The following is an 11,230-nucleotide window of genomic DNA, read 5'->3' as shown; positions in this document are numbered from 1 at the left end:
AGCCTTGGTGCTTGCAGAACAACCCTAACTGCAAAGCAAGAAAGGAGGGAGGGGAGGCTTACATACCTTCCAGTCTTAGCTGGAGAAGAACTTGGAGTTAGGCAGTTTTCCCATATGGGCCACCAAAATGATGTGGTTTAGGGGCTCAGGGGTGCTGGGACCCCAAAATCACAACACGTGAGTCCTGCCCAAAAGAATTTGACCCAAGCCTTCTCTCAGCCAAAGACAAGATTTATTAGAACATTCACCATATAGGGCAGACTCTTAAGGAGTCTGAACACTAGCAAGCTGTGGCTAGATTATAAGAATCTAAGCCCAGTTCTTAAATTCTAAGCAACCAAAGGGACAGAGTAGTCAAGTGACTTATTGAAGATCTTAAAACAAGTGAGTAGCATTCCTTTAACTAGAATCCAGGTGTCCTGACTCTCAACTCTAGGTTTTTTTTCCCCCTTTCTGAAGTGCTTACTAGCCTTCCTTTTTATGTGAAAAGACTTTAATGCTTTTGTCCCAATTATGAGACTTATGAGAAACAAATTAGTGTATGAGCAGAATATATTGAGAGTAGAGGAAGGTTTCCAGTCTCCAGTGAGAAAACATGACTCTGAATAGTCCCTGCCCCCTCCACTGAGAAGAGGAAGGAATGACCAGAGACAGTGGCAGAGAGAAATTCCTGAATGTTAAGGGTTGTAAATAGAGGAGCCAGGAAAATCTTGGGAGTTTCTTCATCTATAAAAATGAGAATGACAATATTTGTACTACCTAGCCTATAGGGCTTGTTGTGATGAAAGAGCTTTGTAAACCTTCTGGCTCTATAGAAATTTTTATTCCTTTCCTAGAGGCTTATTAAGTACCATGGTATAAGAAGAGTGGAATTTGAAACCTTAGTTCTGCTACTTAACACACTTGTGGCCTTGGGCAAGTCATTTACAGTAACTTCTGTGGGTTTTTGTTCCCTCAACTGTAAAATGAAAGGATTGTATAAGATGTCTTTAAAGGCTCTTTCCATGTCCAGTCTCTAAATCTATGATTTTAAGTCTAAGGTCACTCCTAGCTCTAAATTTACTGATACAAGGGAGAAAGAGCTGGCCTATCTGGAGGCAGGAGGTTAGAGGACTTGGCTGGCACCTGACAAGAAGATGGATTTGCTCTCTCTAATTGTGTGTATATGCATCAAAGGTACCAACATGTAACTCAAACACTTTTTTTTAAAATTTTTAATCTTTGTGGAAGAAATCACCCCTCCACATGTGTTGACCCATCCTCTCCCCTCAAGTTTATGTTTGGTTGTAGAACCTGGAGAAGGAAGAGAGCTGGAGTAGAGAGAAAGCACCCAGCATAGTTCCAAGAAATGAGGATGAGGAAGAGTAGGAGGCCTTGGGCAAGAGGAGTAAATAGGAGCTCTCATAGAAAGGTCCATGTGGCTGAATTTCTAGGTCTCCAGGATTCTCAGAGAAGGAACAGTAGAGGCACACATAAGAATCATACTCTCTCTGTCAAATGTCCATTTGAATCCGTTGTTCATCCATTTCGCTCTCAGAGAAGGAAATACAGTCCAAAAATAACAATGTCTAATAATTCAGTTCTCATAACAGACTCCTACAAGAAAGTCAGTCCTGACAGAAAAGACTTGGGGCTTCCCTGGACTTTGCCTGGAGAATTCCCAGGCTTTTCATAGACTTATCTCTTTCATCCACTCTTTTAGCTTAAGAGTGGGAGGGTATGGGAATAGCTCAGGCCCTTCTCTTGTTCCTGAGAAGTTATAGCAGGACCAGACTGGAGCAAGAACTGGTCCAGAGGCCTACCACAAGTTGATGATGGAGGCCAGACTCAGACCCAGTTATCAGCATTCTAGATCTTTCCCTGGATCTAGCCAGGTTAGGTGGACAGCCACAGGTAGAGGTCTGAGGCTGCACACCCGTGGTTCCATAGTGGTACCCAACTCCTGCAATGCCAAAGTGGAAGGGGAAGAATTAAGGAGAAGATGGGAAAGATGAAGGGAAAAGACATTAGGGAATAACAGTGAAAGACTGAAAGCCAGTTCAGAAATCAAAGGAATTGGGTCCCTGTCTCATGTCCCAACACTACAGGGTATGGGCTCTTAAACCCCATAGCCAGCCCCACCTTGGGGACTATTGCAGATGGAAGGAAGGGGATGAAGGACATGGGGCACACATGAGGCTAAGAATATTGTCCAATGATCCCAGTGCCTGAAGGTCAGGGAGCTCTCATCCTGACCTCTACCATCCTGTGAAGCACTGGCCTTTCTCAAAGGCTTATGGGAACAGAGCTTTGTTCGTATTAGGGAAGCAGAACTGGGGATGAAGATGCAGAGCCTGTGAGGGAGGGAAAAAAAGGCAAAACTGTAAAGTAGATAAAGTTGTCTCTCCTTCCAGCTACGACTGCCCTCATCCTTGGGTTCTCTATCCCAAATCAGGTTTTTAGTGCGCCCCCCAGCCTGACCCCTTCCATAGAAAGATCATGCCTCTGGAGTAAGAAGACCTGTATTTGAGTTCTACATTCTCTTTGTGACCTTGGATGATACCTGTTTGGGTCTCACTTATAATGAAATGAAGCTATTGGAGGAGATAGTCTCCAATGTCCCATCCAACTCTAAATCTATGATCCTGTAACCTGTTAGCAGGCAGGAAAGGGTCTGATTTGTAGTTCAGATTCACTCAAGAATGAATTTGTTATGTGTTCCTTTTCCCAAGAGGATTTGCTTTTTAAGCCTCATCTCTAATTGTCTAAAAGGAAGGATTTATCCTGTGGGTAAAGGGATTTCAGGGAGCAGATGTCAAACTTGTTATGGGAGATATGGACAAGGGAACCTTCCAAGGGCCCTGAAACTATAATTTGAGGCTTTGCTCCTCTGCTTGACTCCTGACCTCCCCAGCTTCCTTTAAGGCCCAACTAAAATCCTACCTCCTACAGAAAGCCTTTTCCAACCCCCTTTAATTCTGGTGTCTTCCTTCTGTTGATTATTTCCTATTTATTCTGTATATAGTTTACTTTATATATGTTTACATGTTGTCTCTTCCATTGTAAGCTTCTTGAGGCCAGGGACTGTCTTTTGCTTCTTTTTGTATTCTCAGTGCTTGGCACAGTGCTTGGCACATAGTAGATGCTTAACAAATATTTATTGGATTGAATTGCTATTATATTAATTCCTCAACCACCCCTATTTCTGGCACCTCCTTGAAACTAGCTTACACTAATTTTAATGTGGACATCTGGGGTGGGGGGAGAGGAACTCCAAATCCCTGCATAAAGTATTCTTTCCAGCCCAGGGAAGCCTTGTTGGAGCAGTGAGTGGTAAGCTTCATGGTTTTCACAGACCTACTTGTTCAAGAACAGGGCTGTTCCTCTCCCGGCTGAACTTCAGGAAAGAGGTCTGGGAACAGGGCAAACCTGAGAGGGCCAGTATTAGAATTAGTAAACAAGGGGGCAAGAGAGAGATGAGGAGAAAAACAGAACATACCTGAGCAGGAGAGGATTTGGCTGAGAATGAGTGAGTGAGTGAAGGGAGTGAACTTCCCTCCTCCTTCCATCTGTTTGGGGTGGGGGGTTGAGATTTGGAGCACTGCACAAGACCTAAGGACACTGGGATTCTCAGGCACCAAGCGCATCAATGCCAGCGGGGCTGAGCACCAGGGCTTGGAGGATGTCAGACAGGGAAACGACGCCTAACAAATGCTGTGATTCATCCACCATCACCAGCCGGTGAACCTGTGGGTGCAAGGGGCTGGGATTAGCAGGACATGGCTGTGGCCCAATCACAGCCACATAATTATGTGACCGCATAATTGTAGCCCTGAAGGGAGAGTCAGCATCTCCGGGGATTTCAGCTAATGAATGGGCAGAGGCAAGATGGGTATGCATAAGCACTAAGGGATAGGGCATCTGACAGGCACACATCGAGGCTCCTTGAACTGGGAGAGTTGTGGGTACCACTTGTGGAGTGATGGGATAGCTAAAAGTGGCTAAGTCCTACCCTGAAGTCAGAGTGAGCACTTCAAGGGTTCAGGGTCTCCCTGAGGATGATGAAGCTCTGTGTGAATGGGGTTGGGGTGGGAGAGGACATGGTGGAATGTTCACCTGCTCTCGGGCGATTCGGTCGATGACATCACCCAGGCTTTCATGAGGCTGGCAGGAAATAATGCCCTCCAGACAGAGGGACCGCCGCCTCAATGCCTCACCAACACTCATGTCCAGGCGGTTGTAGATCTTCTGGGCAGCCAGGTGCTAAAGAAGAGAGAGAGAAAACAAGAAGGGGGTGGGGATTATCCCACCTTCTGGATTTCCTTCAGCTGTACAGAAGGTCCACTCCTACAGATTTCCACCTAGCTAACTCCATCCTCAGACCACCCTCCTCCCAACTCCCAACAGACACCTCCATTTTCACCTCAGCCTCTCCACACTTTTCCCAGCTACTTTTAGTAGGATACTCACTATGACATCAAATCGGGAATAGAGGCCCACCACCTCTCCTGGATTGGAGGAAGGAAGGAAGAAAGGGGTCAGAAGAACTCTAAGAAGTACTTGGAATGAGTTTAGCACCAACTATTTCTTTGGTTCATTAGGTGGCGCCATAGTGCATAGATAGGGTGTTGAGCCTGGAGTCAGGAAGACTCATATTACTAAGTTCAAATCTGGCCTCAGACACGTACTAGCTGTGTGACCCTAGGCAAGTCACTTAACCCTGTTTGTCTCATTTTCCTCATCTGTAAAATGAGCTGGAGAAGGAAATGGCAAACTACTCCAGTATCTCTGCCAAGAAAACCCCAAGTGGGGTCAGGAAGTGTCAGACACAACTGAACAACAACTTATTTTGTTGATGAGAACTTTTAACTTAGCATAGCATTTCCCTAAATTCACAGAATTTTGAAGCTGCAAAAAAGCTTAGAGATCATCCACATTTGATCTTTAGTCCTAGGGATGAGTCCTCAGAGCCAAAGGTAAGTTAAACAGGCAGCTAGCAGCAGTTTCTTTTTACTCAACACACAGATATTTTTGCACTGGATCCCCAAATCTCATTGGATCCTCAGGACCACCTCATATAAGTAGGTAAGATAGCTTTTATTTCTCCCGTTTTACCAATGGGAGAACTTGAGGCACAGAGAGTTTATGTGGCTGATGAAGTCACATGAACTTGAATGTTGATTTCTTGACTCTCACTATATTATGATGCCTGGACCAGGGAGGAGTTCTTAACCTGGGGTCCATGAATTTTAAAAATACATATATTTTCATGACTATATTTCAATTTAATTGATTTCCATTATAATCTGATGTATTTTATTTTATGCATTTAAAAACATTATTCTGAGAAGTGGACTTAACTAGACTGCAGAGGCATCTGTGACACACACAGAAAAGTAAAGAACCCTATTTCTAAACTGATTTTACAAAGACCCTCTGACCTCATCATGAAGGCCTAAATTAAAAACCTGTCCACCCATCCCACAAGTCTCTTTTCATAGCCCCCTCCTGAGTACCACCCACTGCCCTTGGCAAAGATACCGGACTCATTGACTACAGGTAGCGCAGACACGCGGCGGTCTACAAAAATGTCCAGTGCAGACAGGATTGGGGCTGTGTCCAGCACCACAGCCAAATCTCGGAATGTGCCAATGCCCAAGTCTTGGATAGATCGGGAAAGAAACTGTGGTCTGGGCAGCAGTGCACCCTGGGTGTAAGAGTGGATTAGGGGTTAGGGAGGGGAGAAAAGGGCAAAGATCAGGAAGGAGGCCAGAGCTCCTTCCCCAAGAACTCTAACCCGGATGCCACAGTGGGCCCAAAGCTTCTCTGCACCCTAACTTTCCCTCCCAAGATCTCAATCAGGGATGCTGTACTAAGAGAGTCTTGGAAATATTGGGCAAATGCAAATCTATGGAGCTAAAGGTAAAGGTGGGAATGGGGGCAGCTGGGGGGCAATTGGGCAATGTGCCCCATAATGCTCCAGTGGGGTTAGAACCTCCCCTCCTCCATTCCAGAGACTCTCTGGGCTTTTCCAGGTCTGGGTAGGGTCTTACAAAGATATGCAGGAACTTGAGCAGCCTCTTGTGTGTGAGGATGTGAAGCACATTGCCAGAGGCAGGATCCAGAACGGGCAGGCGGTGAATCCGGTTTTTGATCAGAGAATAAACAGCCTCAAACAGGCTGGGGAGGAAGGGCCGATGAGATGGAAGGATTAGAAGGTAGGGGAGAAGGGGGGTTTAATTTAGAGATGGATCCCTGGGCAAGACTTGAAAAAAAATTGGCATATTTTCAATTTAATAATTTAAAAATTGCTGTTACCTTGATTTCTGAACATATCTTTTTCCTTTCCTCTACCCAGTGAGGGAAGGTTTTTTTTTTAAATTTTTGATTTTTTTTCATTATTTAATAGTATTTTTTTTCCAATTACATGTAAAGAAAATTTTCAACAATTATTTTTGAAAGATTTTGAGTTCCAAATTTTTCTCTCTTCCTCCCTCCCTCCCCCCTCTCCAAGATAGCAAGTAGCAAGCAGGGGAGGTTTTGAGGAAAGGTCTTCCACCCCCAAATGTACCCTACATACACACACACACACACACACACACACGCACACACACACACACACGCACACACACACACAGACGGAGTCTGGGGGTCAGGGCCATTCATATTCTTTGCTTCTAAGGATTAACGGGATGAGCCCAGAATCAAGTGGGTCTTAAAAAGGGGGATGAGACCCAAAAAAGATATTCAAAGACAAGATCGGGGAGGGTCACCTACCTGTCATTGGGTGAGATGGAAACCAGTGGCTTAAAAGAGCCTTGAAGGTAGATCTCTGCAGGAGAGGGAGAATCAAGTCCAGAGAGCTGTACCCTCCTCTCTGGGGAGTCCCGCAGACTATCTTCCCTCCCCTATTTCCCAGGTCTTCCCATTCCCCTTCCTGTGCTTCATTCCTAAGCAGAGCTCCCTTGGTCCCTTCCCTTGGGGCCCCCAGTTCTCTGCTCACCCCTCCAGGTTTGGATTGTGTGTTCCTCAATTTCATAGATCTGAACCTAGAGATAGAGAGATAGCCTCTTTTGATCAGGCTTAGGGAGTCACACTCAAGCTCTCCAGCTTTCTCCTCCCACCTTCCTTCAATCCAATTGAGCCATCTGTTCAGGACTCACCAAGGGTGACCTGTAGTAACGATGGAGTACCAGGATGAAGTCTGTGATAGTCAGCATGCCTGAGGAAGTGGGGGAGAGATAGGGATCTGGTCAGCCTGGGGACCAGTCCCAGTCCTGGTGCCACTGTGAAGGCAGGGGCTTTATCTTGGTTATCTTTGCTGCTTCCTTTTCTCCTAACCCAGTGCTTAGTCAAGTGCTTAACGCATGTTTGATGAAAGAATAAATGAATGATTGATGCCCAAAGGTGGCAAATCTGAGACTCATGTAGATATTCCATAGCATGGGCACTGCTGGCCAGTACTTATCATCCTCATACCACTGGAGGAGACCCTGAGGTCTCCTCTATTTTCCTTTTCTCTCCTTTTTCTCTTTTTATCCTTCCCTTCTCTTCTTCTTTTCTTTTTTTTCTTTTTCTTCTCCTCCTTTTCCTTCTCTGCCTGGCAGGAGAACTGAATGGTAGGGGTTTACCCTCAGTGCAGCCCAGGGTTAGAGAGGTAGATTGCTGAGCTGTTATCTAACCATGGTTTCTGTTCTGTGAAAACCATCAGAGGATTATAGGATTTGGAGTGGGAAGGGACCTTGGAGATCACTCATTCCAACCCCTTCATTTTGCAGATGAGGAAACTGAGGCCCAGAGAGAAGTGACTTGTCAACATGGCCCAAGTAGTTAAATGGCATAGCTAAGACTTGGGCCTCAGAGCGCCACCAAAGGGACCCCTGAATGCTCCAGATGTCTTCCCACCTTGACCTGTAGGTGCTTCCCTACATATCTTCACCAAGACCTTTCCTTTCCCATTCACAGTCTTTCACTCACCCACAAAGCTCTGCTTCTGGCTGTCCCACAAAGGGGCTGCTCGCACCCCATTAGCCACAAGAGCAAAGAAGGCCTTCTTGATCTGAGAAGAAAGAGGAGGAAATGATGCCTACCATCTTGAACTCTGCATTAATACTACTGCTCCATCTACAGGTCAAGGATGTTGGCATTGGTTCAAGGCCTTCAACCATGTGGTGCCAACCTAACTGTCTTATCACATTATTCTCTTTTATAGAGTCTCTGTTCTGGACAAACTGGATGTCTCTCTTCCCCATTCTTGACCCGTCCCCTCCTGCCTCTGTGCCTGTGTTTACTCTCTTCTTCATGCTTGGGAATGATCGCCATCTATTAATAACTCACTGTTCCTACAAGACCTTCTCCATGAAGCCTTCCCTGACCTCAACCCCCAGGTGACCCCTACTCAAATGAACCTAGCACAGTCTATAACTTCCCTTTGTATTGGTCTCATTCTTCTTTATTATAGCTATTTGGGTGTTCACCTGTCCTTGTCCCATTAGATCATAAGCTCCTTGAGAGTAGGGCCTTGCATATAGTAGGTGCTTAATACACTCTTGTTGAATTTAAGCACTTTTTGGCAAGGTTCTCCCTGTACCTTTACAATTACTCACATAACCAACCTTCATCTCCACTTCAATTCCTCCATCTGTACTTATAGCTACTGGGGAAGTTGAGGCAGTTATGTATTGTGGAGGAGGGAATGGGGCATAGGGTCCAGGAAGAGTTCTGAACAGGGATGGGGAACTTGTGGCCTTAAGGCCACATGTGGCCCTCTTGGTCCTCAATTCTCTTTGACTGAATCCAAACTTCACAGAATAAATCCCCTTAATAAAAGGATTTGTTCTGTAAAGCTTGGACTCAGTCTAAAGGTTGAACCCAAGGACTTAGAAGGCCACAGGTTCCCCGCCTCTGGTTTAGAAGGTCATAATAAAAAGGGGAAGGGAGAGAGCCAGAAGGGAGGAACCAAGGGAATTTGGGGAGGCTATGCAGGGGAACACCTATGGGCCATGGTGGGAGGGTTGTCTGAAGCACTCAGTGTGTCTAGAGATCTAGGAACGCTATTATTTATGGATTTGGGGCTCCAAGGTCCCAGGGAGATCTAGGAAGACCTTTGAGTGTAGGTGTGAGGCTCAAGGGAGCACAGGGAGGCCCTCACCTCTAGCATGGTATCAAAGATGACCAGCTTTGAGCTGGTAGCCATGGCATCATAGCAGCTATGTTCCTGCATGAAGTGCATGTAGATCTGGGCTCCTGGGCGGAGCAGTTCTTCATCCCAGCCCAATTTGGGCAGGAGGATCTGTGGTGATGGACTTCTGGTCACTCTCTCTGGAATCTCCCCTTCCTGCCCCACTGATAAAGTCTCTGGCTCCAGGGATATGGCCCCTGATGGTACAGATGTGAGCCGTGGACACATGGGTGTGGAGTCCAAGTCTGTGGCTTCTAGCCCCCAGCTAATGGAATCAGATCCCGGGAATGTGGCAGCTTGGCTCTGGGATATGTCTTCTGAGGAGGTAGACACAGACTCAGAGCCTGCCAGGACACCTGCTAGGAAGATGATGATAACATCTTACATTTAACCAATGCTTTCTACTTCACCAGTAGCTTTCTTATTTTGTCCCCTCAGCAATCTCATGAAGTGTTGGGTATTATTATTCCCATCATACACGTGAGAAAACTAAGTTGCTAAGTTGTTGAATAAATTGAGGTTTGGAGATATGAAGAGGTTTGCCCAAGGTCACGCAGCAAGCTTGTAGAAAAACCGAGGATAAAACTCAGGTCTTCTGACTCCTAGTCCAAAGATGTTTCCACTTAGCCAGTTTCTCTCCCAGAAGATGAAACTAAACATTGAGCTCATGGCCAGGTCCTAGTCCTCAGATCTATAGGAAATCAGAGGCATTCTAAGCTCCAATTGTCCCCCCCTCCCCAATGGGCCCATTCCTCACCCTGGGGGCTGTTTCCTTCTTCCAGGACAGGGAGGTCTCCCTGTTCCACAGCCTCTTGCCTCGTCCACCTGCAGGTCTTGGCTCCCTGGTCATCACAGCTCTTCTCTGGGTTGGTATTCATGCAAGGCAGTGGCCTTGAAGGGCTGTCCCCCGAGTAGTTCATTTCTGTATGAGAAAATAGAACTTGGGCAGGAGAGAAAGAGAGAACCAGTGGGAGGGAGAGGAGATGAGTGAAGAAGAGACAAGATGGGAGAAAGAGAAGGAGGAAAAGGAGGGAACAAAGATGGAGCCAAGAGGAAGAAGGGGAGACAGTGAAAGGGAGGGGAAAGGGAAGGAAAGAGATTGGGATATAGGGATGAGGTAACCAGGATAGAGGGATTTCAGGCAAGGGAAGAGGAGGTAAGAGATGTGGGAAGTGAACGTGGGGCCAAGCAGCAAATACCCACCTGGTTGTTCCACCATGTCCCACATGGTTGTTTCAAGACAAAGTCTGTGAGAAGAAGGCAAGGCGAAGGGGTAGGAGAGGAAGGTAACTCAAGCCTCAGCTGCCCTGAGCTTGAGGGACTGCAACTGCACCTCACCCTCTGTCCCTTCGGACTCCCTCTATTCCCTCCCTGGGGCCCCTGTACCCAATGTAGGGTGTGTTCCTGCTCAGGCTGCATCTGGCCAGTGTCGTGCTGACTAAAGCTGTGGCAGAGACTATTCTGGGCCCCAGCTCTCTGGCTCCCTGCCCCCACCAGAGGATCAGTTTCTCTTTGGCTCAGTGTCAGACCAATGAGAGGGAGGGGCTTCTCTTAGCCCAGCTGCCCCAGGCCTGCCTGGGCCAGCAACCCTGTGGACACCCGCCAGCCGTGGAGACAGGGAGAAGCATACAGGTGCTTTTTTTGGGGGGGGGGGAGAGAAACATTCAGATTATCTCTGAGACCCAAGAAACCTGCCTCCATAGACTTTCCCTAGCACTCCCTCTAGGAAAATTTAAAGAACATTAATACAAGAGCAAATCAGTTCACAATAGCAGTCTATGGGAAATGAGAGGTGGTAAGCAGTGTATCCAGAGGCCTGCCCACCCAGCATGAGACTTTCCTTTCTTTGGTTAGCAACTACCCTCAACCCCTACAGGAAAAATGTCAATTTTGGGGAGTAAATGGGGAGATTGAGTCAGGGGGAAATAGGGATTGGGAAGACAGGGAGGCATTTGCCTGGGGGTGGGGTACAGGGTTGGCCTAGAGAAAATAATGGAGGAAGAGAATGGACAGAGGCTGAGGAAGTACTGAAAGCAGCCAGTCTTCTATGGCAAGAGGGGGTGGGGGATG

General features: G+C 46.7%; 1 protein-coding gene across 1 annotated transcript; it reads right to left on the bottom strand.

Moving 5' to 3' along the window:
- Positions 1 to 1,242: 1,242 nt before the first annotated feature.
- On the bottom strand, positions 1,243 to 10,497 carry PRKAG3 (protein kinase AMP-activated non-catalytic subunit gamma 3). The gene is made up of 13 exons (XM_027873697.1): positions 10,364 to 10,497; positions 9,918 to 10,082; positions 9,131 to 9,519; positions 7,957 to 8,038; positions 7,143 to 7,201; positions 6,983 to 7,028; positions 6,757 to 6,811; positions 6,033 to 6,159; positions 5,521 to 5,686; positions 4,450 to 4,487; positions 4,096 to 4,242; positions 3,479 to 3,726; positions 1,243 to 2,333 (listed from the first exon to the last, which is right to left on the bottom strand). Exons 1-12 carry the CDS (start codon positions 10,386 to 10,388, stop codon positions 3,610 to 3,612), a joined length of 1,416 nt encoding a protein of 471 aa, XP_027729498.1. The 5' UTR covers positions 10,389 to 10,497; the 3' UTR covers positions 1,243 to 2,333; positions 3,479 to 3,609.
- Between the last annotated feature and the right edge of the window lie 733 nt (positions 10,498 to 11,230).

This window comes from Vombatus ursinus, unplaced genomic scaffold (genome assembly GCF_900497805.2).
Source record: "Vombatus ursinus unplaced genomic scaffold, bare-nosed wombat genome assembly UNPS02014802.1, whole genome shotgun sequence".
Taxonomy (NCBI): Eukaryota; Metazoa; Chordata; class Mammalia; order Diprotodontia; family Vombatidae; genus Vombatus; species Vombatus ursinus.
The sequence above is the reverse complement of the archived record's forward strand: the minus strand, read 5'-3'. Positions and strand labels throughout refer to the sequence as shown.

Bases quoted from the DNA above. Each gene is read 5' to 3' on its own strand.
- PRKAG3 (XM_027873697.1), bottom strand. From the start codon at position 10,388: ATGTGGGACATGGTGGAACAACCAG. The intron at 5,687-6,032 runs GTAAGACCCTAC...TCTTACACCCAG, and splicing joins TCAAGTTCCTGCATATCTTT to GGTGCACTGCTGCCCAGACC. The intron at 4,243-4,449 runs GTGAGTATCCTA...TCTCTTCTTTAG, and splicing joins ATTCCCGATTTGATGTCATA to CACCTGGCTGCCCAGAAGAT.